The sequence below is a fragment of the Alosa alosa genome, chromosome 17 (genome assembly GCF_017589495.1).
Source record: "Alosa alosa isolate M-15738 ecotype Scorff River chromosome 17, AALO_Geno_1.1, whole genome shotgun sequence".
Taxonomy (NCBI): Eukaryota; Metazoa; Chordata; class Actinopteri; order Clupeiformes; family Clupeidae; genus Alosa; species Alosa alosa.
The window spans coordinates 14,562,723-14,590,341 of record NC_063205.1 but is presented as its reverse complement, the minus strand read 5'-3'; the positions used below and the strand labels follow the sequence as shown (position 1 = coordinate 14,590,341).

Sequence of the window (27,619 nt, the reverse complement as noted above, 5' to 3'; positions counted from 1 at the left end):
CACACACACGCTCATACACATATGCACATACACACACGGTTCCTTCCTCCTCCTCCTCCTCCTCCTCCTGCTGAAGCAGAGCACACCTGCTTGCTCTTGGCTAGTCGCGTCCTCCTCGCTGCAATTGACTCCCTCGGCCTTCAGAGCGCCTCGTCGTGTCCCGAACACCCTCTGGATTTTTTGGTTGGGGGGGAGAGCCTGTCTTTGTACGCCTCACTTCCAATCTCTCCAGTGCCTCTTCTGTCTGCACAGAGCACAGGTAATCAAGTCATCTTATCTTTCCTTTAGAGGAGATTAGTGAGGCATTTGGTGAGGCTGTGGCTGAAGTTTTTTTTTTTTTTTTTTGGGGGGGGGGGGTTAGGAGAATAAGTGGTTAAAGGGGTTTCACAGGCAGCGAGAACAAGACTGTTGTTAACTTACCACAGAGAAGAGAGTGTGTTTGGCATGTTTGGGCAGAAAGTGAATGTGAGGTGTGTGTGTGTGTGTGTGTGTGTGTGTGTGTGTGTGTGTGTGTGTGTGTGTGTGTGTGTGTTTGGGGGGAGAGTGTGTGGTGCATGTACATGATGTATGTATGAGAATGGAGAGTGTGTAATGAGTGTATGGTGTGTGTGTGTGTGTGAGAAAGAGAGGGAGAGGGAGAGAGAGAGAGAGGCAGATTTGCAACTCTGCTGTCAGGCTGTGGCAACAGGGCTGGAAAGAGTCACTGTAGTGGCTGACTGTGGCTACGAGATTTGAATGAGTTTTGCATTGCATTGGGGGATTGCTAGTCTGTTAAATCCATTGTGTCTGTGAGTGTGCGAGTGCATGTGTGTGTGTGTGTGTGTGTGTGTGTGTGTGTGTGTGTGTACAAGTCTTTAGAGAGTGAGTGTGTGTGTATATGAGAGAGGTTGACATTACAAGTGTGTTTGGACATGTTGTCCTTCTGTTTTATCTCCTCTGCACTGCTTGCTATTTATTAGACTGTGGTGCAAAATAGGACCAAGCTGTTACTGATGTAACTTCAACTCAGCCTGCAACATTCTTTGGTTTTATGGAAGTGCCTGTGTTTCAGTGCAGTTTATTGTGTGTGTGTGTGTGTGTGTGTGTGTGTGTGTGTGTGTGTGTGTGTGTGTGTACAGTATGTATGTATGTATGTATGTATGTATGTATGTATGTATGTATTTATGTGTGTGTGTGTGTGTGTGTGTGTGTGTGTGTGTGTGTGTGTGTGTGTGTGTGTGTGTGTGTGTGTGTGTGTCTGATGTGTGTGCATGAATGTGTGCTTGCAGGTGTTAGCCTTTGCCAGGAGTGTAAGTAGACTTGGCAGTATGATGAAAGAGCACAGCACTAATCTCTCTTTCTCTCTCAGAGGTAGTGCCACACTACATGTTGAAGTGGGTGCCAACAAGACCAGGGGGGTGTGGCATGGGTGCTGATGCTGAGTCTAACTCAGTAACTCTGGGTCTATTGTGTGTGTGTGTGTGTGTGTGAGAGAGAGAGAGAGAGAGAGAGAGAGAAAGAGTCTTTGTGTGCAGGAGAGAGAGGGAGAGAGATTGTGCATGCGTGTACATTTGTACATGCATGCAAGTGTGTGCACATCTGTACATCTGTCCATGTTTTGTGTGCACGCATGTCCGTGTGTGTGTGTGTGTGGATGCATGTGTGGCAGTTTGATATAGCCCTGGCATCACAGGGCCAATCCCATTTTTCATCTTACCCCTTTACCTACCCACCTATCCAATTTTTCATTCTTACCCCTTCACCTACCCAATGAAACAAAGTGGCAAAGCATGAAAATACGCGATGGAGTTTTCTAGAAGGTTAAACTTGACCAAGCCATAATAATAAAGGCTTTTTAACTTTTTCAATAGAGAGTGCCTTGGAGTTTTTTGATTCAAGGCATGAAAATAATTCCCTTAAGAAATAAGACACCACAGTAGTCGCAGCGTCATCAAAAGGTAACGCCCCTTTTTAGGGGTTGGGGCGGGGGGGACAGGCAGCTTTGATTCAAAGAAATCATTGTAGTTCAAGCCTTAAAATTCTTAAATTGTTAGGCAAACATGAATAAAAGACACAAGCTTTGGTTAAAACTAGGGTTACCTGTGTATCAGTAGGGCTACGTTTATTCAAAAGCTATAGCCTTTAGCTAAAGCTTTTAGCTAAAGCTTTAGCTTTAGTCCTAACTTTATATCCTAACATCACCTGCACTCAAGCTACACCTTTATTCACCTCACACATCTCTTACAATGTCCATACGATTGTATTTTGAAGAAGTAAGGTAGGATAGTTTGCTATGGTACCCCTTAAGATGTAGTTAACATTAGCTAGTTATTGCTAACAAGCTAACGGTCAATGAGGCTAACGCTATGTTAGCCACAGCTCATTGTGTTATTAATATCAGAGTAATTGGAGGCAAATTTCGTAACGTTCACATTTCAGAAATTGGTCAGTTTAATAAACGTAATTTGTATGACATTGCTATGCTTGTAAACCATTTTAATCCTCTGTGAATATGACATTAAGTGTTAACAGCAAAGACGTTTTGTTGTAGGCTATACCGCTATACGAGTTACACAATCTATATCTAATCTATATGTATATCTTACACAATGAGGTAGACAAGCTGGACATTCTTCTGTAGACTATTCTGTAAGTGCTGTATGAACTTGTATGCATGATGTTTTTATACCATTTGTATGTTGATTGTGTGATCTGTTTTAAGGTTTATACAACGTGATGTTGACATATTTGCACCAGCGAAAGAGAATTGGAATAACCCCACCACTAACCTGAAAGCGCAAACTGGACGGGTAGGACAAGGACAGAGGGTGAAGGGGTTAAAAGGGGGTTGGACCTTAATCACAGTAGGGGACTGGTAATATATTATAGTGACTGCATTTGCAGGGAAGAAGCACAAACAGAAGGGTTAAAGAAGGGGGAGTGGGTAGTGCCAATGACTGCAACATGCTGTTTTCTTACCTTTCTTCCCTCTAACGTTACAAGTCCTGTTTTTTTTTGCTGTCTGTCTCTCTGTCTTCTCTGTCTCATTTTCTTCTCTGTGTTCGACTGTGTTAGGCAGAGTCACTCCAAAAGAGGAATGATAACAACGGCAAGGCATATAGGAAATTAAACAAAACACGCTAGTCATTTGTAATGACTGTGGCTCTGACTGTGGGCCATGTACTTCACTCTGCGAGCCAAAACAGGGAAAACAGAAAAGGGAATGCATTGTGAAGACTGCCGATTAAACTCTGGGTGGGGAGGAAGACGGATAGAGGGGAGTTTGGAGAGCAGAGAAGGAAAACTTTACAGCCCCTCAGCCCCTCAGTACAGTATTTGAAACCAGGTCGGCTTGCCAGCGCCCTGTTTCAAAATCGCTCTCGGGCAACGTGTCATGCACGGGCTGCTTTTGTGCCCATCCGACGAGCAGGGATCATCCTCTGCATCCCTCGAGTTTGGAGTGAGGGGGTGCGGCGGGGTGGGATGGGGATGAGGGGGGTTTCCTTTGAAGTACAAGCATGAGTACCTGGTACCACATGCCCATTAATCCAGTTAATGATGCCACTTCCTGTGTGTGTATGTGTGTGTGTGTGTGTGTGTGTATCAAACGGACAGATCTGACCAAAGACTTCCCGGCAGGCAGGCAAGCCGCAAAAACATACCGACTAACTGAGAACATTCCCAGTGTTTCATTCCCAGGAGCGAGAAGGGAGAAGGGGAGGGATGGTGGAGCTGGGAGTCAGAGACTGCACACATGGCTTGACTAGAAGGACACAAGTCCATCAAATGGATATAAGTCCACTATTGATGTGTACGTGTTGAGATGTTGAATAACAACTCTCTTAGGTGGGGCATCGTTTGTGTGTTGGATGGGAGATAGCATGCAGTTCAATGATGGGGGTGTGACCATCAACTGTCATTAGTTGCTATGAAAAGCGTATGTTTTGGCTCGCATATGGTCACGCCAAAATATTGATTCAGTTAAACAGTATGTGTGAAGTGACACAGAGACAGCGAGAGAGCCAGACAATATGTCTGTGTTTTGGTGTGTGTGTGTGTGTGTGTGTGTGTGTGCACATCTATCCAACTCAGTTGGTCTCTGATCAATACCAGAGCTGGGAGAAAGAAAAAATGGAAGATTGAAATATCACGGACATTTTGCATTCTGGCTAAATTCAGATAATGCAGTTGTGGCTTCGGATTCGCCATGAAAGAGTGCACACATGTGGTTTCGCTCTTCACAGCTCCAACAAAGAATTTATCCAGGGGGAATGTTGCAATCTGTGCGGCCAAACTATTATTTTTAAATGACAAATGTGGGTACGTTTGGACTGACCTGAAAAGCTGAGTGGTTTATGTTTGGACTGAGTCACTCCAAACAGTGCATGAGAGAGAGAGTTAGAAAAAGAGAGATTTGAGAGAGAGAGAGAGAGAGAGAGAGAAAGAGAGAGAGAGAGAGAAAAAGAGAGATTTGAGAGAGAGAGAGAGAGATTCTTGTTTTGGAATAATATTTACTGTTTTGTCTTGTGCATCCCCTTCAGCACTTCACAAGGGTAAATATGTGTTTTTGTCATGCCACTAAAACGTGTCTGAATTTAAGAAAGAGTGAGAGAGAGAGAGAAAGAAAGAAAGAGAGAGATGAAAGAAAGAAGGATTAAGACAGTGGAAGAGAGGGATATCGTACTAAGTTTATTAGTCTATTGTTGTAAACAATAACAACAAAGCATCTAAACACTATATTAATAAAGGAACTTTAAATTGAATTGAATTGAATTAAATTTAATTGGAATGAACCAAATTGAAATGAATTGGAATGAACCAAATTGAAATGAATTGAATTTAGAGGGAGCTAGACTGAGAGAAGGAGCGTGAGAGAGAAGGAGAGAGTGAGTGGAGAGTGAAAGAGAGTGGGCTTGTCTAATTGTTCCCTGGCGGCTCTCCAGACGGCTGAGAGAGGGATGGAGGGAGGGAGAGAGGGAGAGAGAGAGGGAGGAAGGAAGGGAGGGTGAGTGGTCTGGAAGTGTTTTGACCGCAGGAGGGTTGGTGGTGCAAACTTATTCTCAGGGCCATGGCCCCCGAAGCCCAGCTCAGAAGCCTGATTACTCACCAGCAGCACAACTCTCACCAGCAGTCCCCTTGTTTCTCTCTGCCCCCCTCCCTCTCTCTTTCTGTATCTGTCTTTCAGTCTGTCACTATCTATCAATCTAATAATCTATCCCTCATTCTCTCTCTTCCTCACTTTCTCCCTCTGTCTTTCTTTCTCTCTCTCTCTCTGCTGCTTCATGTCTTACTCCCTCATTCTATCTGCGTGTTCTCTCTCTCTCTCTCTCTCTCTCTCTCTCTCTCTCTCTCTCTCTCTCTCTATCTTCCCCTTCTCTCAGTAAGCAAATGGAGAAGTGTGCCCTCTCCTAGAAAGCTGTGTGGTGTGAGTCTTGGCTCCAACAGGCTAAGGCCGGCGTTTGACTGGCAGGTCATTTTGGGAGCCGACAGACTTAAGATGTCCCCCACATCTAGCGAGTGTGGAGGAAATTGGAGAGGCTGTCACAGGCAATATTTATTTTGGGTGCCACTGGAGTGAGAGGAAGAAGAAATAGTAGAAAAAGGAAGGAGAAGATGTAGAAGAAGAAGAAGAAGAAGAAGAAGAAGAAGTCAAGGGGTACAGGAGGTAGTAAACCTCCAGACCGACTCGGCGTGCGCATCTGTGCGGAGTTGTGGGGTGACACGTGTTTTAAATGTCCCAGAGCCTTGTAAATACCTCCCACTGATTCATTACTGACAGACCCTCTGGAAGCACTGACCCTGGAGGGGTGAAGGAGAGAGGAAAGAAGAGGAGGAGGAGAGAGAGAGAGAGAGAGAGAGAGAGAGAGAGTCCCAAGGTTGTGGAAGACAAAAGAAAAACGGATCGTCACGGCACGGATCCTGAAGGGGAGAAAGGAGAAAGAGAGAGGGTATAGAGGATGAGAGAGAGAGAGAGAGAGAGAGAGAGAGAGAGAGAGAGAGAGAGAGAGAGACAGAAGACAGGTTGGGAAAAACAGGCCCTGAGGAGAGGGGGTGAGGAAGAAGAGAGTGAATAAGAAGATCTTGTCCTGGAGAGATTGAAAAAGGCACAGAGCAGGAAAATATATGGAAGGTGAGGGCCCCCACCAATAAAAAGTAGAGGAGAGAGAAGAGTGAAAGAAGAGTGAAGTAGAGAGAAAAGTGAGAGAAGAAGGAGAGAAAGGAAGGAGGGCTGATGGTGGGATGAAGTAGACCCAGATGGACGGATAGAGATCCCCTCCAGCATCAAGTTGTGAAATGGATGAAAGGATACAAGGAATGGGGAGGAGGAAAGGATGAGACGTCTTTCTAGAATAGAGAGAAAAGAAGTGAAGGATACATAGGATGAAACAACAGAGAAAAAGAGAATAGAACAGAGAAATAAAATATGGAATAGATGTTCCACAGCATTGTCTATCAGGACCTTTCACATGTATGGTTATATATGCTGCAAAGAGAGAGAGAGAGAGAGAGAGAGAGAGAGAGAGAGAGAGAGAGAGAGATGGCAAACATGACCAGTGATTAGAGGCTTGCTAATAATGAAAGACATTAAAATGAATTGAACTTCTGTCATCAAATACCTTTATATTCTTCGGGCTGTGTTTATGTAACGCTTGTCAACATAAAAGCACTGTGTAAATTGGTTATAGTTAATATTCTGGATTTCCATTTATAATCCTAGATACAAAAAGAAATACATATAAGTATATCAGTTACAAAAAATACTGGCACAACCCATATTAAGTGAGTAGTTGGGGGAAGGTGAGCTCTTCTGTTGCCGCTTGGCTCTGTCCACTCTATAACTTCTGTTAACGAGTAAAAGTTTTAAATCATCTCTGGACATTTTAACAGGTTAGTGGTTAAAGAGGAGTATAGAATTACTATGGATGGAGAGTCTGAGAGAGAGAGAAAGAGAGAGAGAGAGAGAGAGTCTCTGAATCATAGGTCAAACAGCATCTTTGGGTTAAGAGGGGGATAGAAACGAGGTGAAGAAAGAAAGAGAGGGATGGATAGGTGAAGGAAAATAGTAAGGGATATTGTGTGTGTGTTTGTGTGTGTGTGTGTGTGTGTGTGTGTGTGTGTGTGTGTGTGTGTGTGTGTGTGTGTGTGTGTGTGTGTGTGTGTGTGTGTGTGTGTGTGTGTGTGTGTGTGTGTGTGTTGATGTGGTAAGCACAGGAAGTGATGACCTCTGTCTTTGTAACAGCGGAGACATATCAGACCAGCTTTGACAAAACCCAGAGAAGCCGGCAATTGGGGCAGAGGTGGTGTGTGTGTGTGTGTGTGTGTGTGTGTGTGTGTTTTGCTTGGGGGGCAGGAGAGAGGGGAGAGATGGAGTGAGAGCTCCCTTTCACTCAAAGCTAGAGATCAGTGTGATTCATTGCACATCTCTCTGACATATGTGAAGATTCTCTTTAGCTACCTTCACTGAGTTGTCATATGGTACTGATCATAGACAGACTGACTCAGGCAGATTCATATGCACGGGCATGCAAACACACACAGACATGCACACACAAACACACACACAGGGGCACATGCACAAATACACATATCTCCTTCTATCACACTCATACTGTAAAACCATACTTATTATATCACTCTAACCTTCTTACAAAGACAAACACGCACACACACACACACACAGCACACACAGACACACACACACACACACACACACACACACACACACACACACACACACACACACACACACCTGGCTTTCATTTCCCAAGCCCGTCCCTGACCTGGCAGTCGAACTGAACCAGCTTGTGTTTGACATCAGGAACCCCTGGTGACCTGGCAGGCTGGGCAGCAGCTTTCTCCAGTGAGGATGGAAACCATTAAAGAGGCCAAATCAAAGAGCCAAAATGGCCGCCTCTCCTCCAGCCCCAGTGACCTGGCTGGCCAAGTAACATCTCTCATCAGCAAGAATGAAACCCATTCAAGAGGGCTACATGGCCATGACCATTAGATGCGGTCCTGCTAATCAACACATGCTCATTGTTTTCCAAAAAAGATTAATTAATCCCCCTCTTTTCTCTTTGAGGGCTGACAAACATGAAGCTTTCACTGAGGAGAACAAATGATGTCGCTCTGAATTTTCCTTTGAATGAGGATATCTCTCATACATTGTAGCGATGCTCAAGTCTATTTCTTCTGATGGGTTGATACAAAACAATGCACAAAGAATAGCAGAGAAGTTTGATACACAAACGCAGAGAAAAGATGTGACTCATTGTAGGCTCATGCCAATAGACTTGGCTCACCCTACCAAACAGTCCCTCCAACACTTGCGTACTCACTCATGCACAGTCCTTCAGATGGGCTATTGTGAGGACCGCAACGAGATTGAAAGCCCCCTTGCAAAGCATTGGCAACATAATTAATTAAATCAACATTGTTTTATGATTCAGAACTTAGCAATCTGTGTCATTTACAGTAATACTCCAATGAAATCAAATCAAATGAAACACTGATCCATAGATTTCCATGGAAATGTACTGTAACTCCTCTCCAAAAACCTAATGCCATTACTAAAATGTTGTGCTATCGGGGGGAAAAAAATCCAAGATTGCCTGTTGTCTATAAAACATTTCATTACCAATTGTTGTTTTTAGTGCATTGAGCTCTCCAAACAAAACCTGCTTTGTAATCATAACCCATCAAGGCTGTGAAATCTCTGACACTTGCCCACACAGCAGACAGCTCAGGAAGCCAAATCATCACATCATGCAGTGAGCTCACGTCAACAACCTCAGATTAGCACTCCAAACCACTTCCACAGGGTCCAGATGATGTCATGTCAGCCAACGCTGAAGGCAAACAAAGATCTGGCAGGAGAAGAGAGAAAAATAAGGCATTTGAGGGCAAGAGAGAGAAACAGTAGGACAAAAGCAAGACTGAGTAACACCTTCAAAGATAGCTACAGGTTTAACAGAAAACATTAAGATGAAGTCAAAAGTCATACACATACATTGGACCTTTTTTTTTTTTTTTTTTCTCCCTTTCTCGATTTTCTCTTTAATCAGAGTTCATCAAGCCTCAATCTGAAACCTACGCTAAGTCTGTGTCTGGACCCTGCTTGTGTCTGTGGTTTAGGCTTAATGATAACAACAGTGAGATCCGGTCAAACAATTTATTCGTTTCCGATTGGCCAAGAGACAGTCCATGACTCATAGGACATCTTGACATAGCCCCACTCAGATTCTTCACCACTAGTAATTACTCTGCTTTAAACCTCCAGGAGGACAAGGCCCCCCCCTGCCTCTGCTGGTTTGCCCCAAAGAGAGAGAGGGCGTCCTCTCTAGAGATGCATGGGGACCGTCTGCCCCCAGCATACCTGTCCACACAGGACTAATTAGTGGAAGGTCATTTAGTGTGTGCCACAAACACACACACACACACACACACACACACACACACACACACACGCACACATACACATACAAATGAGAGAGAGAGAGAGAGAAGCATGAGAGAGAGGGGAGAGAGAGAGAGAGAGAGAGAGAGAGAGAGAGAGAGAGTCTCTTCCGCTCTGAGCTGTCATTTCAGAATTCTTTGGGAATGTGTTTTTTAAATAAAATTCTTAAGTTATTTCAACTCGGAATAAGATTGCAAACATTTCACTCAAATGCAAAACAGATTCCAAGAACATAAGCTTTGTGCATAAAGACAGGACCCCAAAGGAAGCTTTCCCTTGCGCTGCATTTCCCTATGTATGTGTGTGTATGGCTCTTTGTGTGTGTGTGTGTACTGTATGTATGTGTGTGTGTGTGTGAGAGCATGGCTCTGTGTGTGTGTGTGTGTCTATGTTTGTGAATGTGGTAAGTGTGTGTGTGTGTGTGTGTGTGTGTGTGTGTGTGTCTGTGTGTGTGTAAGTATAAGTATAAATATACTCTTTTGATCCCGTAAGGGAAATTTGGTCTCTGCATTTATCCCAATCCGTGAATTAGTGAAGGTGAGGTGAAGTGAGGTGAAGCAGACACTAATCCCGGCGCAGTAAGCTGCCCGCATCAACAGCGGCGCTTGGGGAGCAGTCAGGGGTTAGGTGCCTTGCTCAAGGGCACTTCAGTCGTGCCTACTGGTCGGGGTTCGAACCGGCAACCCTCCGGTTACAGGTCCGAAGTGTTAACCAGTAGGCCACGGCTGTGTGTGTGTGTGCATGTGTGTGTGTCCCTGTGTGTTTGTGTGTCTTAGTCAAATGTGTTAGTACATGTGTTGGAGCATCTGATTCATAAACAGGGGTTAGAGGCGACGAGTAAAACATTGTGAAAGTTATTTCCTGTTTGCTCAGGCTGCTGTCTCACACCAGCTGTGATACTGAAGAATAACACAGTGTTGCTCACATTCTCTCTTTCTCACACACACACACACATACACAAACAAACAGACACACACACACACACACACACACACACACACACACACACACACACACACACACACACACACACACACACATACTGGGGGGCCTGACTTGTCCTTCTGGAAACACAACTGCTATCTGCTGTCTATGGGGACACAGACTAACACAAGCTGATCCAGAAATCTTTCTAGCATGAGGAACTTTCCAGTGGCTCTTAGACCTAGCTCTTCCTCTGTGCAGCCAGTGATGGTGCGACAGTCTGTCGTGGTGAACAGCTGCAGTAGCAGGAATGTTTTCTCAGGATGTCGAAAAGGCCCTCTGTCGGTTTGGGAACTGAAACAAATGATTAGGTGGGACGGCCGAGTTCATGGACGTGTGGCCGGCCATCGGCAAAGTGGTAATTCACTACCAGAGCACTGTAACTGTCACTGCCAACTGTCTGGTAATTACACACTACCCTGATGGAGAGAGGGAGAGAGAGAGAGACAGTGTGTGTGTGTGTAAGAGAGAGATGGTGTAGAGTAAAGCCAGAGTGTTAAGGAGAGACAGAAAGAGAGAGAGAGAGAGAATATGGGCGACAGAGTTTATGTGAAAGAAAAAGAGATGGAGAGAGACAGAGAGAGAGACAGAGAGAAAGAGAAGATGAAAGGGTAAGAGAGGGAGAGACAGATGAATAGAAGTAAAGATAGACATGGGATAGACAGGGATTGAAAGATTGACAGAGAGCTTGAAAGACTAAGCGAGCAAGAGAAATGATGTTTTCAGTGAACTCACAGACCTTGTGTGACCCAAGAAATTGGACTAGACTGTGAGAGTCATCTACCCAGCAATCTATCTGTCTCTCCAAGAGCCACTGGACACACCCCGCTCCTAGTTTTGCCAGCATGTGTTAGCACATGATTTTGTGTGTGTGTGTGTGTGTGTGTGTGTGTGTGTAATGTGTGTGTGTGTGTGGCCTTTGGTTTACTGCCTCACTGACTCAGAATCCACATTCAGCTGTAGTTGTATGTGCTCTGACTGCCCAGAATGACATGTGAGGTATCGGCTACCTGTAAACACTGGCATCCTCATCCAATGTGGCTGAACAACGGCAATGACACATGCCAGTCTTATGAGACATATATGGTATAACAACCAAAAAAATCAAAGCCAGACACATTGAAAGAATAAAGACACACACCCACAATACATGTTACATAGAGTAACATAGAGTTACATGGAGTTTTTAGATGAACAAAGGGAACAAAGTTGATGTAAAAACAGTAAACAAATTAACATTCATATGTAGCACATTAGTAGTTTGACTACTGCTGCAGGCAGAGTGACGGTATTTGAGGCAGTGTTCATTCCAACATTATGACAGCATGGAAGAGAACATTATTCTGGGCTTTGTGAGTAACTTTCAATGTTGAGAGTTTTCTTTGTTACTTGGGTAAATGCACAAGCCTGGAATGCAGACTCATTCACAAAGTGAATAGAGTCTGGTGACTCACGATTGGGATTAGTTTCCAACACTTGCATCGGGTACGACGGGTACTAACTTTGAAATCATTGGTCCAGCCTTACCAATCACATTGATCAGAGATTCCTGACATTACTTCCTACTTTGCCTAAACTTTACAAACTGACTATAAACAGCATCAACAGTCAGCAAACAATATATGTGGGTCTACATTTGCTGTAAATACATTTCTGCATTTCCCCAACTGCTTTTTTTATGTTTGCATGTGTCGCTGCTACTGTTTATCACAATATGTTTCAGTTTTGTCTCCCGTTGCTGATTAGCCTGACATTTTTCGTGTTTGAGGGAAAAGGTTATGAACTACTGTATGGTGTTCCAGACTAGATCTCCCTAAAGGAAGATCTAGTTGGGCGGGGCGAGGCTACAAATGCAGCTGTGCTTTCCATGTGCCACTATAACCTCCTGACCTCTCTGACCTTTGACCCCTTTGACCTCCCCCCTAGGCTTGTGAGCTGCACCATGAGGTCAGCCTGTCTCTCCCTGCTCCTGGTGTCGGCGTGCTGGGCCCTGCCCTTCCGCCAGACCGGCTTTATGGACTTTATGATGGAGGACGAGCCTGGCTCCGGAGTACCGGACAACACTGACAGAAGTGCCCCTGCCGGCCCTGTTGGCCGCGTCCCCGGGCCCGGACCCATGCCCCCACAGCCGGTCTGCCCCTTCAGATGCCAGTGTCACTTGAGGGTGGTGCAGTGCTCTGACTTAGGTACGTGTTCTTCTCATAAACGTCTGCTCTGAGTTGTTGAAGATATGATTTGCCGAATGTAATTCTCCTTTGAAGTCAGCAAACGCCTTCTAGCTGTGTGTGCTGAGAGTGTGTACACTCAAAAAAAAAAAAGAATGTGTACTCTGGTCGTATAAAGTCCTGATGCTATCAAAGGGAACTAAACATTGTGATTCAGACTCAGCCATAGCCAATTTCAACCAATCAGCATGCTCATGTTTCATCAGAAGGACAGAGAGGAGGGTGTCGTTTGATTGGCTGTTGAGTTTAAAGTCCGTCTACACACACGGCCGGCTATGCAGCGGCGATTTATGGCAGGTGGCAAAATCGCATCGCTTTAATTGCCCCCTTTTTATATTTCAGGGCGATTTTGTTACGTCATAATAGAAAACAGCTGTCTGGTCAGTGTATCTCTACTGAATCGATGGGTGATCGCATCGCCAGTAGTGTGTGTAGTAAAGCGATTAACAGAATTCCACCATCACATTTCACTATCACATGGCTGGCCATGTGTGACAGCCTTAAATCTCAACAGCCTTGTATTAGAATCACAGACTTACCTTTAAAGGCCTGCTGGTGTAAGGCCATAATGAAAACTTGTGGAAAACCTTTAATTTGATGCCAGGAGTTATTGAAGGGAGAGGTCTGAAATCAATGTATTGGTTTTGCATGTACAGTTTGATGAGCCCTTTACTTCATATCTCTCACACAATCCATGACAGATCCAATCCACATGTTACATGTAACTGAAAAGTGAACGAGATAGGTTAGGGCAATATAAAAAGAGAGAACATTGCTGTGGCAAATTGGACTCCATCTTTATCAAATCCTGTTATTTCACCAGGGCCTGGTAGAGCCATTTGCTAATGTTTCAAGGGCCTTGCTGTTTAAACAGTACTAGCTGTTTATGAGCATGTGAAGCCACACAGTTTAGTGAACAGACATGAACGAATAGTGGGGGGAAATTGTTAGGCTGCGTTCAAGCCAAGGAAATTTGCTACATAGATTTAGGTTTTATGTTACTGATGTACAGTATATTTTATTCATGTTACTAATGGAAAAACCTAAGCACTAATTTTATTAGACTTTATAAAGTACTCATTGAAACATAAGGTGCCTCATTCCACAGAATATTCGGTTTGATGTAAATTCAATTGTACATGTATGTTTTTTGCTTTCCTGACAAAAGGGAAAAAGACAAGTTTGAGAGTGGTGGAATATCTATTTTCTAGAGTTGAATATATTTAGCTTTAATATCACCTGAGAGTATCTATTCAGTCTGCTAGAGTAATCTTATAAGCCAATGTTGCCAATGCTAGCTTGTGTCTGCTGCCCTAATTCCACCAACTAGCGTGGTCTCAATAGTGTGGTTACCTCATCTTGTCCGCACTTCAAAAGAGAGAAAATGCATTCACAAATAATTTGTTCCTTAAATAGCTTTAAACATGTATTATTGTCAAAAGGTTAGGTCAGGGAGTGGAGAGTGTCTCTTCAGCTGGCCACAAAGAGCCAATGTGTTTGATCTGCCCTCCCTTAAATAAAGAGAGGGCTATTAAATAAAAGGATGTCCGTGTTTCTAGACCACTATAAATACTCAGTGCATGCTAAGAGACTGCGTCACTTCTGAGTTGATGTGCCACTTGCCATCAGGCTACAGGCTAACTCCCTTAAATGCTTCCCCAGATGAGAGTTTTGGGTGGGTGAAGAGCTTGGGAAACTTTTTTTCCCCCCTATTTTTCTTTTCAATTGAGGCTCTCTTCAGAAGGTTGGCCTGCCTCTTTGTTTGTGGTGAAAAATAGTTCTTTTGTCAGGAATTACACAATACTTGGTTTCCATGTAATTAGGTAGATTGGCCTCAGCTACTTTAATTGTTGAGAGATTATCCTGTTTATTTTCCACAGGCTTTGGACTGTTTTTACTCCACAAGAAAAGTGTGGTTTCGTGGTGTGCTGTGCTGTGTATGAAGTGAGGGAAAAAAGAGGAAGAGAGAGAGAGAGAGAGAGAAAGGGGGATATGAAAAGATACGGACCATCTGTAAGGCAGAAGATTGAAAAAGACAGGGTATAGAAAAGATGTATGGCAGACGTATAGACTATACTTATGAGGGCATATCAACTTTCAACACACACAGAGACAGACAACACACACACACACACACACACACACACACACACACACACACACACACACACACAAACACACACACACACACACACACACACACACACACACACACACACACACACACACACAACACACACAAAACTCAAAGACATCCACACACACTGAGACTGATGTGATGTTCAGTTTAGGAAGGGCTGGTTCCATTAGCTCACAGGCCTGGGCCAGTGAGACCTTTCCCAGGAGTGAGTGAGCGAGGCCTGGACTCCCATCTCCGGAGTCGGCCTCTCTGGCCCACAGCCTGGAGCCTGCATCTGCTCCGCAGATCCTCTGGCAAGCCCACATACTGTGCTTGACAGAGGATACGAGGGGGTGAGAGGAGAAAATAGGAGGAGGAAGGGGGTGGTGGAGAGAGGGAGGAGAGGAAGACAGAGATGAGGAGAACAGGAGGGAGGGAAGGGGGGAAGGAGGGAGGAGAGGAGCTGTGGGTGAATCTCACCTTCGAACAAAATGGAAAGCCAGGTTCCTTAAAGAATGCTATGGCCAGAGTGGAAGATGTGTGCATTTCCAATGTATGGCTCTGGTTAAGGCCTTTCACAGATGGGGAGGTGGGGCTGGGGTCAAGGGACCTACATTTGAACTGACTCACTGAGAGATTGTATGTGAATGACACAAGGTAGAGAGAGAGAGAGAGAGAGAGAGAGAGAGAGAGAGAGAGAGCCATTAAGAGTATGACGTGTGATTAAAACCTAGTGTTGACAGGTGCCACAGTTCAAAAATAGGCCCCCTGATGTTCGTTAAATTGAACAGGATCATTACTAGATAATTTGGCACAATCAAAGAATTTGTGTGTGTGTGTGTGTGTGTGTGTGTGTGTGTGTGTGTGTGTGTGTGTGTGTGTGTGTGTGTGTGTGTGTGTGTGTGTGTGTGTGTGTGTGTGTGTGTGTGTGTGTGTGTGTGTGTGTGTGTATGTGTGTGTGCATACCCTGGTAATGTAAAACTGACTGAAACTCTGAAGTGCGAATCCCTCCACAGGACAGGTAATGGCATAATCAGACCTCATTAGATTTGTGAACATCCAGGAAAAGCGCTGAGCCCAAGGCCTGGGGCCGGACCAATAACATGGCTTGGGTCTGGACCAATCACACGGCTGATGGTCTGGGTCCAGACCAATCGCACTGCTGATGGCCGGGGTCCAGACCATTCACACGGCTGATGGTCTGGCAATTTCCTTTTATTGGAAGTGATTAAAAGTGATGACATAAAAGCCTTACAATTAGCAGGTCAAATGCAGTGTCCCACGTTTCCCTTTTGGCCAAACCAAACACGAGAGTGGTATTGTACCATATTCCACACATCCTGTTGAAGCTGTCCGTTTGTCAATTTTAAGGACTAATTAACGGCGAGAGTAATGAGGTGAAAAAAGAAAAGGAGTGATCGCTTGACTTCTAAGTCCACTTCTATTTCTGTTTCTGGCGAGTTTCCTGTGATTTAGAGAGAATGACTGAAGTGAGACTAAACAGCGGTGGAGTTAGACGTGTCCTAGTTTTTAATGCCCTGTCCCCATGTCCAAACGTACACACAGACACATCCGTCACCATGTTTAGAAACCGAGTCAGCCTTTGTTAACATCGGTGTGTGTGTGTGTGTGTGTGTGTGTGTGTGTGTGTGTGTGTGTGAGAGAGAGAGAGAGAGAGGAGAGAGTTTACGGGAATGGCAGATGAAAGAAAGGTTTTGAGACTAAGTGTTTAAGAGAGGGGAGAGCATGAGGAAAGAATGAGTGGACACAAGGGAGAGAGAGGGAGAGATGGAGGGAGAGAGAGAGGGAGGGAGGGAGAGAGAGAGCGGGAGGGAGAGAGAGAGGGAGAAGTGTTCATTAATTGTGGATAATGTTGTGGTAGTCAGACAGGAATTCCCAACGTAATCACAAAACCTTATGCTGTGTTTATGGGAGTGCTGCTTCTACACTGATGTCGTTTTGGAAATTTACTCACAATTCTTTACTTTGAATTAACAAACATAAATTGTGCAGTATTTAAATGAATATTGTGTTCATGGCTAAATAATGCTAGCTAATTGGAACATATGCATGATACCTTTATTTATGACTTAATAAGTAATTAATTAGCTAATAGTGAATTGCTTGGTTTATGTTTCCTTTAATATGTTAACAAACTAATAGTCATCCAGTCGTCCCTATTCATGTTCATGTTTATTAAACCACAGTGTAGCAGTTTTATAGCCCCCATCATCACCAATAATAACTAGGCCCAGCATGAGTTCCACTGGCAGGTATGCCAGTTTTTCACTTTCTCCTGCTATCCTTCACATTAATTTCAAGCACCATTTATAGGCTGGACCCAAACAGTCATAAAACATTACATCTGGTCCAAACCAGTCAGTTGTCCGGTATGTACAGCAAGACTTAAAGAGACATACACCTTTTCTTTCTTCCTTTATTGGTTTTTAATGGTATATTTTGGGGCATTTTCTAGCCTCAATAAGACAAGACAGTGAGGAGAAGTCAGAAAATGATTTGAAGAGAGAGATGGGGAGAGGGTTAGGAAATGACAGAATTATACTCGAACCTGGGTCCCTGCCTGAGCACTAACTCGTTTAGGGTATGAAACGCTGCTGCTGCAAGCTGCACTGTGGCTCTCCCATATCTTGTTTTAAGACCTTCAGTCACCCAGCCAGCTGTCCCCAATACAACACACATCTCTGAGTGCACAGAGGACACACACACTCCATATTTCGGTCAGCGGTCCGGACACATTCCATGGGCCATGCCTCGATGACCTTGCTTGGCACTGGTCAATTGGAGTGCCACGCTGCGCTACTGTAGGTCAGCGGAGGCTGTACTGTATATTATGGGTCAGCAGTGTAAACAACCTTTGGCCTGGTTCAACCAGTGCCATGCCGAGACTAGAGACCTTGCTCTTGCTCCTGGCCTGGGTCCTCCCTGGACGTGGCGTGGCCTGGTCTGATCTGGTCTGGCACGGTCTGCTGCTGTGGGCCTGTCATTAGCATGTGGCTCTGAGGGAAGACTTTTATTGTGGACTGGACACAGAGGGCCATGCACATCCAGCCTGCACGGCGGTGGATATGTTGGAAGTCATATGTCAACTTGTATCTGTGTATGTCTATGTCTCTATGTGTAGCATAATATGGTAGTGTGTGAATGTGCGTGTGTGTGTGTGTGTGTATGTGTGTGTGCGTGTGTGTGTGTGTGTGTGTGTGTGTGTGTGTGTGTGTGTGTGTATGTATGTGTGTGTGTGTGGGGGGATACTATGCTCACAGAAAAGAAACATTGAATTCCCCAGCATACTGTACAGTCTGTAGCTGCAGTGCCCATTGGAGTGATGCATCCTGCAAAAAAAAAATGACAATCATGTATAGATGTGATTATCTTCTGTCTAGTCCTCTTTTCTCATTTATCTGCAACAGCGTTTTAAAACTACTCTCTGCAACGTTTTTCATGACTACTGCATTTAATTTGCAGATGTATGACTTGTGCATGGGTACATACCGTATTGTGTACATTAAACTATGTTACAGTAAATTCAATTAAATTACTTCAGAATTAGCTTTTAAGCACTGTCATGTGAAGGGAAGGGAGTGAAATGTAATGAATGTGTGTTATAATGCTGATAATGCAGTACATGGCAATGCCTTATGGCTTCCTGCCTTTCTTTAGTTTGTGTGGCTTTGCTCTCATGAAATGTCTGTTTTTGTTCAGGCCTGAAGAACGTTCCAGAGCAAATCTCTGCAGACACCACCCTGCTGGATCTGCAGAACAATAAGATCACTGAGATCCGTGAGAATGACTTAAAGGGACTTAAGGCCCTCCAGGTAAGAGCCCTATGGAGACACATTTATGGTATTTAGCAGTTTTATCCAAAGTGACTCACAACACACATACATGCATATGGAAATACTCACATGCACATATGTATACAAATACATATGCATCTATGTACATGCATACTCTACTGGACCTACATGGTCTACTGTATATACATATACACATATATACTGTACATACATAGTCCTTCATGCCTGTACATACATAGTCCTTCATGGATGCAGGTCTCTTTAATCAATAATTAGTTATTCCAAACTTTACTCTTTTTTGCAATCTCATACTCACTAGAACACCAGCCAACAACTCAAAGCATTCGAACACTCCCACAAGTTGCCTGTGGGTTTGTGTGTGTGAGTTTGGGGGTGTGTGTGTGTGTGTGTGTGTGTGTGTGTGTGTGTGTGTGTGTGTGTGTGTGTGTGTGTGTGTGTGTGTGTGTGTGTGTGTGTGTGTGTGTGTGTGTGTGTGTGTGTGTGTATGTGTGTGTGTGTGTGTGTGTGTGTGTGTGTGTGTGTGTGTGTGTGTGTGTGTTTGTGTGTGTGTATGTGTGTGTGTGTGTGTGTGTGTGTGTGTGTGTGTGTGTGTGTGTGTGTGTGTGTGTGTGTGTGTGTGTGTGTGTGTGTGTGTGTATGTGTGTGTGTGTGTGTGTGTGTGTGTGTGTGTGTGTGTGTGTGTGTGTGTGTGTGTGTGTGTGTGTGTGTGTGTGTGTGTGTGTGTGTGTGTTTGTGTGTGTGTGTGTGTGTGTTCCCCTTGATGCCAGATTTGGATTCCTTTTCTGCGTCCCTCCCAGTGTTAATCTCAGGAATGTAGACCCTCGCTCTCCACAGGTGCTGGGAAAACAGCTCTCTGGATTGGAGCACTTCAACATTCACACACACACACACACACACACACACACACACACACACACACACACACACACACACACACACACACACACACACACACACACACAAGATTATCTTGGATGATCATCCAATATTGTGAAGTATAACAAACTCTGGGCCCAAGCAGAGGCCAGGTAACGGGGAACCAATGTCCCTCCAGGGGACTAAAACATTCCTCAGATTTCGGACCTCTGGAGTCGCACCATAAGAGATCCTGTTGGGTTTTAGGTCACATACTCCCTCCATACAAACACACACACAATAGACAAACTTACACAAGCAAACACACACATACTTACACAGACAGTACATGCAAATACACACCCACACCCATATAAACATGCACAAACACACACACACACACACACACACACACACACACACACACACACACAGAGAGAGAGAGAGAGAGAGAGAGAGAAAGAAAGAGTCTGCACACACCACTTAATCTGTGGGAACATGGACACTGTGAGAACAATGGGAAGCCCCGGCTCTGATTAATTTATTTTACTCAGTCCAGTAATAAAATCACCCATTTTAATACTGGAAAGCACCACGTTGTATAATGTGGCTTGTTCACTGGCCTGGGATTGCTTTTGTATCCAAGTGCCCCTGGCTAGGTTTTCGCGAGACATTAAGCTCAAAGTGTTGGGAGAGAGAGAGAGGTCATAAATATGAAGTCACACGGAGAGAATTAGAACACGCACAAGGAATAAAGATCCAGTTCAGGCTCGTCTACAGTCGTGACACCACGAAACACACCAGGGCCTTTCAATACAATTTGGCCAGGGTTCACAAAACTACCAAGGAAGTGCAGGGCTACAAAGTGATTCACTTGCATCAAAGGATAGACAATAACTTGTCAATAACTTGAAGTGTCTTGCCGCTAGCCACCACATGTAAAGAGGCAGCAACACTTTACGGGGTGTACATATCTGAATGACACTTAATGACAGTCTTCTTTATATTCATGACAGGTGTCATGTCATAGTTATGACAGTGCCATGTAAGTCTAATGCACACCCCTCAAATAAAGTGTTACCAAAAAGTCTTAATTTTGTATGCATTTCCCATCACAGACTCTGATCCTGGTGAACAACCAAATCACCACCATCCACGCCAAGGCTCTGATCCCGCTGGGCAAGCTGCAGAGGCTCTACCTGTCCAAGAACATGCTGAAGGACATGCCGGCCAACATGCCCAAGAGCCTGCAGGAGCTGCGCATCCACGAGAATGAGATCAGCAAGATCAAGAAGGCCTCCTTCCAGGGCATGGCCAACATGATTGTCATGGGTATGTCACAACGTAGGACAGGAACTTGTACAGTTAAGACTCAATTTGTAGGACTTGGTTTTAGCACAATGGTTAGTGGGGATGTTCTATGGGGTGGACTGCTGGCTGCTATACCAGTACAACACATATTCAGTTGTGTTTCTTATATACAAATATGATCCTTTATGGATGAAACAATATGACAGACATCTAATATGGATGAATGTAAGAGAGTTGAGTTGTAATGTGGACAGTCATAAGACATAGAGACCATATATGGACAATCATAAGGAAATAAATGCTATATGGAGAGTCATGAGCAAAGAGATCTAATGCAGATGACCATGAGGGAATGGATCTTACTGTATATGGGCGACAAATGTGAGGTTTAGTCACACAGAGAGGTTGGAATAAGAGAGGGGATCATGCAGTTTTCCTACACATCTGGAGCAGCTGGAAGAGGCAGGTTTGTGGGGGAACAGAAGGCAGTGGGCCAGAAAATTGTGTTATTTGGAAAAGATGTACAGTACGTATGAGATGGCAGAGGTGGACTGTTGGAGTGCACATGTGTAATGGAATATATGTGTATTTGTTATTAAGCTATAGTGAATCCAATAAGCAGATGCTAATATATTTATAAAGTATGCTGCAAAAAAAAAAAAAAAAACAGCAATAGATAAGTGCTGTTTAAAACGTGAGTTTTTGAAACATAACAATTACAGCATTAGGTCAGGCTACCATTGAGGCACCACAAATGAAAAGTCTTGACTACGATATCTTGCTACTGAGTAACTGCAGACATGTGTGGTCATTAGAGATGTAAAAAAAATAGAGCTGAGTCATGGCATTAAATAGGTCGGTACTGACCCAGTAGCTAAAGTCCTATAGGTGAGAGTAAGAGATTTAAGTTTAATTCTAAATCAGATTTATTTAACAGTGTGTGTGTGAGAGAGAGTGTGTGTGTGTGTATGTGTGTGCGCGTGTGATACAGAGAGAACACAGGAAGCACTTTGTTTGTGTGTGAGGGTTCGTGGGCGTAAATAACTTTAGTGATGTGGGTATGAGTGTGCACGTTCCATTGGCTCTCTGTACTTTGTGCTCACACATCCTGTGGGATCATGGGGTCATAGACTCCTTGTGCAGAGAGTGCTTCGCAGTGGGGATGGTAGTCAGCTGTTGTATCTTAACGTCTTAAACTATTCATCTCCACTAGATGTTTTTGTTCCTGGTCTATCTCATTTATGCTAGGGGAGCGCAGCAGGGCTACTATGTATCTGACATTAAAATAATCTATAGCAAGATAAACATGAAGGACATAGACAGGCCTAAACCAGTAATGCCTCTCAATACATTTTTACTAAAAAGAATAAAATATGGTTTAAATTAATTCTTATTCTAGTTATACTTTAAATAAACCCTCATTTTTTTCTACAGCTGCACTTTAATACATAATTAATTGTGTTACATCTGTTAACACTTATTAAGTTTAAGTTTGAATTATTAATATGTTATACATAAACCTTAATACATTTGGGATGGCTTGCAATTATATACCAGCCTAAAAATAACAACTGCTATGTTCTCACATCCTTTTAAACATTTTATACGCTTTCTCCTCTCATCACAGAGTGAAGGAACATAGCATAGCTGCATGTCTGTTTCTTATAACTACTGTGAAATGAACTTAGACATTTGGATTTGATTTGTCTACTTTCAGAGCTTGGCTCCAACCCCTTGTCCGCCTCTGGAATCGAGGCAGGAGCGTTCTCCGACCTGAAGAGGGTCTCCTACATCCGCATCTCTGACACCGATCTCAGTGCCATCCCTAAAGGTACACACACTCACCTGACCATCACCTCAGCTCAGCCTCATGCATAATACACAGAGAGGCCATGTGATTTGTAGTACTGACCACAAGCCTGACACCAAAGCAGCACAAAAAAGAACCATGCCTTGCAATCAAAAATAAAAGTAATGACAGTCAAAACCAGCAATGATGTATATGGTACAGATGTATGTACAATACACTCTAAGTAGTGATGCAGATGTACTGTACAATGCACTCTAAGTAGTGATGCAGATGTACAATACGTACAATGCACTATAGGTAGTAATGCAGATTTGTGTAGAATGCACCGTTAGAAATTAAGTAGATTTACATAGAATACAGTTGGTGCTTGTTACTGTGCTCTGCATTATTGATGTTTTATTTGACTTTATTCCTCTGTGGATCCCCAGGTCTCCCCTGCCTCCCCTGTCAGAGCTCATTTGCAGTGTAATGCATAATGCACTATAGGTAGTAATGCAGATTTGTGTAGAATGCAATTAGAAATTGCAGATGTATGTACAATACACTCTTAAGTAGTGATGCAGATGTACTGTACAATGCACTCTAAGTAGTGATGCAGTACGCATACAATGCACTATAGGTAGTAATGCAGATTTGTGTAGAATGCATTATTGATGTTTTATTTGACTTTATTCCTCTGTGGATCCCCAGGTCTCCCTGCCTCCCTGTCAGAGCTCCACCTTGACGGAAACAAGATCACCAAGGTTCAGGCAGAGAGCCTGAAGGGCCTCAAGCACCTGGCTAAGTAAATATGACTCCTGACTGAAATATGCTGTTCCCCCCTCATTACCACACAAACCTTAAACAATCTGCCTTAAGCAGAGACTGTCTTCCACACAATGTCATTTTCACTTGTGGAAAACTGACATTTAAGGATAAGGAAGTGTAGGGAACAGATCTGGCAACATCCCCTGTCTGGTCAACATCATGGACCTATTAAGCAGATTGCCTAATCGTGGTCAGTAGGAGGCCTGGTCTTCTGATGAAGGATGTTATCTGCCCCTTGTGGGATGGGCAGAGGAAGGTAGCCCTCTCATCTCCAGAGCTCTGACTCGCGTCTGAAAACATTCCACAGCTGACTTACGATGCCAAAAGGGCAAGACCCTCGAGCAGATGGTGCAAGAGGGGGATATCGTCAGCTTACACCTTAAACCCATCAGCTTGCATTTCATCCCATTTACACTCGATCTGTGTCTGCACAAAACAGACGGAAGAAGGAGAGTTGAAAAGAAAGAGAGAGAGAAGAGAATGAAGAAAAAAGAGATGCATGGGGCAATCGTGAACTCTGTGACTCTCTCTCCCACCCCAAGCTAGATTCAGATTGCCTGCCAAAGACTCTCACACCTATGACCCTAGGGGTTAGCTCCAATCATAGCTGAACCAAAACCACACTAAAGAGAAAATAATATACCCTGTTCACTAATCACATTGCTTATGCTGGAGCGCAATTAGGATATATGCCAACATGTAGGATTTGTTCATGGTAAATTCTCAGTGTTTTGACACACAATGGGACGTCAGGATGATAAATGCATGGCAAACAGAGGACTAAACAAATCCAACACTGCAGAGGATTCTGCTCAAATTCAAAACATGTTTTCAGATAAGATAGCAACAAGTGAGGGTCCTTTCCAGTGAGATTAATGATATTAAATAATTTAAAAAAAAGAAAAATCTCGGTGTGATACAGTATTATGGCAACTATGATTATGATTTCGTAGAGCCCAGTTGGTGTTCATATGAAGGTGATTAAGATTGCAGGTGACGAGCCAGCTGAAAAGTGCTGAAAATTAAATGGGAATAAACTGAATGACCTCATGCTTGAATTTATTCTGGAATACATGAAATGAAAAGTGTTTGTAATAGTTTCCAATATCCATTCCCTGTGAGTTTTAGGGGTGGAGGAACACCATTCCTTCTTCTTCAAAAAAAAGACAGACCTTGGCAACGTTACTCAGTCGTGTGTTTGAACTCATTCACATTCCCTTTTTGAACCGAAACTTCAACTACAAATTTGTGCGTTTTCATTACTCTTGCTTGTCCTCTTTTCTACCACCAACACAAGAGTTTTTATTAACCTACACAGGTCCTCATCACAGGCATAGTTTAGTGCCAGTGTACTCCTGTGCATTTTTTAAAAGTGTTCATTTTTTGCCGCTTTTTGCATTTATTTGGATTAGACCGTGACAGGCGGAATCACACCCAGGTCCCTGTGGCTATTTGGAGTCAGATGTGGTTGCGATGCTGCCAGTTGTTCCACAGCTCGCCCCCTCCTACATGCTTCTTGAAGTGCTGTAATTGTCAACTTCAAAATGTTTTTTGAATAGTGTTGTGTTTATTGGGCGACTCTGTCGCTGATGATTCATGCTGTGCTCTGATTGGCCTTTGTACGTTGTTTATCCTCTCTTTTCTGATCGTGTGGACAGGCTTGGCCTGAGCTACAACCAGATCAGCGTGGTGGAGAACGGCACTCTTGTCAATGTGCCTCACCTGCGTGAGCTTCACCTGGACAACAATGCCCTGACCAGCGTGCCACCCGGTCTCCCTGAGCACAAATACATCCAGGTGAATACATACAACCATACAGTACCTGGGATTTCTTCCCATAAACATGGTGTCAAACTGTATTTTATAGCCGAACACCTTACTAAGCCTTAAGGTCATGAGTCAAATTAAATCAGGTGAAATTAATGGAAAAATACCACATAGCAAAAATGACAAATAGTTTTATAAATGTAGTTAATGATAATATTTCATGAAACCACAGAGGTATATTTCAAATTGCAGTAGTGACAAGACCTTACAGTACAATGTTTAAGCAGAAAAGATTAAGACCCTGTCCAGTCTTTCAATCAATATTTAGGGATCTAACCTGAAGGCAGTTCACTTCATACCTGTCAATCCTTTTCTGGGTTTCTCACGTATTTTAACTTTTTTCCCACTGAGTTCCCGCTTTATTATTTTCCAGTAAAAAAAATACTGTATTTGACAACTCTCATAACATTAGCCCTACCACCGGACCTGTCCGTCTCTGTAACCTACTGTAGTCCTGTTGCTACCCCCTTGCCCTTCCAGCGAAACTAAGCAAAAGTCACGTTAGACCGAGCTCCACCCCACATTTAGTTAGTGTAGCAGTTTTGTAGTCTGTATTCTTCCTGTTGGCAGAGGGATAGTAACAGAATTTGTCCTGTATTTTGGGTGAGAAACCTGGGACATCTCCCTTATTTTCAATGCTCAATGTTGACAGCTATGGTTCACTTAGCGTCCAAACTAATATCAAATGCCATTCCTACACTCTTTCTGCTAACCTGCTTTACTTCTGTGGCGACCTTCACAGGTGATCTATCTCCATAACAACAAGATTGCTGCCGTGGGAACGGAAGACTTCTGCCCTCCGGGCTACAACACCAAGAAGGCCATGTACTCTGGCATTAGCCTCTTTAGCAACCCTGTGCCCTACTGGGAGGTCCAGCCAATCACCTTCCGCTGCGTCTTCGACCGTTCCGCCATTCAATTGGGCAACTACAGGAAGAAGTAGTCGAGCAGCCAATGAGGGCTGGCTCTTTGTGGGCCCCAAACATTTGTTTGTTTGTTTGTATGTTTGTTTTTGGCCCACAAGCATCTCAAGCACATAAGTCCATCATCCCTTCCCCATTCCACCGACTCAGTGCACAGTCTATGTGAATGAAAGAAAGACAAAAAAAGCCACAGAAAATATTCGTTATGAGATAGCAACATATCATCTCAGTTCATAGTGAAGGTATCATATATCCATAAAAAAAAACTCGTCTTATAGGACACATCAATACAACACAGACAGGTTTATACTCACTAACATACTGCATTACGAGCACTAATTCAGTTGTTCTAAAGGTGTACTTCCCCCCATTTCTGACGCTGAAAGTGTGCAAAGACTTCAGTGAGATCCTATGACCACTTTAAGTCCCATGTAGTTAAGACAGCACTACAGAGGCACTAAAGTTTAAAGATAATAAAATTGAGATTTTATTCTTCAATTTTTCTTCTTTTTAATTCTAAACAAAAAATAATTGGCCCTTTTGTTAAAGATTCTGCTGGACCTAAGCCATAGTGTGACTCAGTCCTTCAGGCCAGCTGGCCTGCTGCGCGGGCAGCGAAGGGTTAACTACCCATCTGGAAATAACGTTAACAAGAGCCGGTGTACTAGAGAATGTACTAGAATAACGTTACCTGTGTAGTGCTACAGTTAAGAGTATACCGATAGGATATTGTAGATCTCATTTTTGTTTTGTTTTGATATTTTTCATATTGCAGACAACACACACGTTGCGATATCCTCTCGCTCTTGCTCGACAGTTTTGTCTGTATGTTTGTTTGTGCTGTTATGGGGTTTGTCTCACTGTCTGTTAGTTGTTCTTTCCATCATGTCTGACACTCTGGATCCACATCTGACACTGCCATGTAACACAGGGTTAGACAGCACAATCGTTCTGAACGTACGGTAACTCCAAATAGAATAAACCTTTTTTTCCAACATCACGGAAGACATTCCCAAAAACCTATACGCATGATTTAGTATTTTTTTCACCTTTGCAACCTCTTAAAAGACAGATTATGGTTTTATTGATGACGTGTTAAAAATGAGAGTGTATTGCTTTCTTCTTTCTTTCTTCTTTCTTTTCATTGGTTTGGTTTCACTCAGTTACAGTATATATTTTTTCTTTCATAAAGTCTGAAGAAGTTTGGAGGGATGTCACAGGCAGTCGTGCCTTTCACCCTCATGCTAGTGTGAATGTCTCATGTATAGTTGCTGTATATAAATGCTGTATAAAAACCTTCTTCAATGCTTAAAGGCACAAGCACTTACGGTAGTTCAGACTTAATATATCGGTAATAAAGGTGATCCTTTTTCCTTGTGTTTGTTTGAGCAAGGGCTCCAGCATAGGTGTCCTAAAACAACAACAAAAAAATAAATAAAGAGTCAAATTAATGTCAGCACAAATCTTTTGGGCATACAAGGTGTTA

General features: G+C 43.5%; 1 protein-coding gene across 1 annotated transcript; it reads left to right on the top strand.

The window, feature by feature from the left end:
* dcn (decorin) lies at window positions 1-27,584 on the top strand. The gene is made up of 8 exons (XM_048268385.1): window positions 1-259; window positions 12,347-12,606; window positions 18,485-18,597; window positions 20,574-20,787; window positions 22,484-22,597; window positions 23,267-23,360; window positions 25,042-25,180; window positions 25,953-27,584. The coding sequence occupies exons 2-8, from the start codon at window positions 12,363-12,365 to the stop codon at window positions 26,151-26,153; spliced, it is 1,119 nt and encodes a 372-aa protein (XP_048124342.1). The 5' UTR covers window positions 1-259; window positions 12,347-12,362; the 3' UTR covers window positions 26,154-27,584.
* The last annotated feature ends 35 nt before the right edge of the window (window positions 27,585-27,619 follow it).

Coding starts and splice junctions, on each gene's coding strand:
- dcn (XM_048268385.1), top strand. CDS start 12,363: ATGAGGTCAGCCTGTCTCTCCCTGCTCCTGGTGTCGGCGTGCTGGGCC. Junction 18,598..20,573: donor AGGGACTTAAGGCCCTCCAG/GTAAGAGCCCTA, acceptor TTCCCATCACAG/ACTCTGATCCTGGTGAACAA. Junction 25,181..25,952: donor CTGAGCACAAATACATCCAG/GTGAATACATAC, acceptor CGACCTTCACAG/GTGATCTATCTCCATAACAA.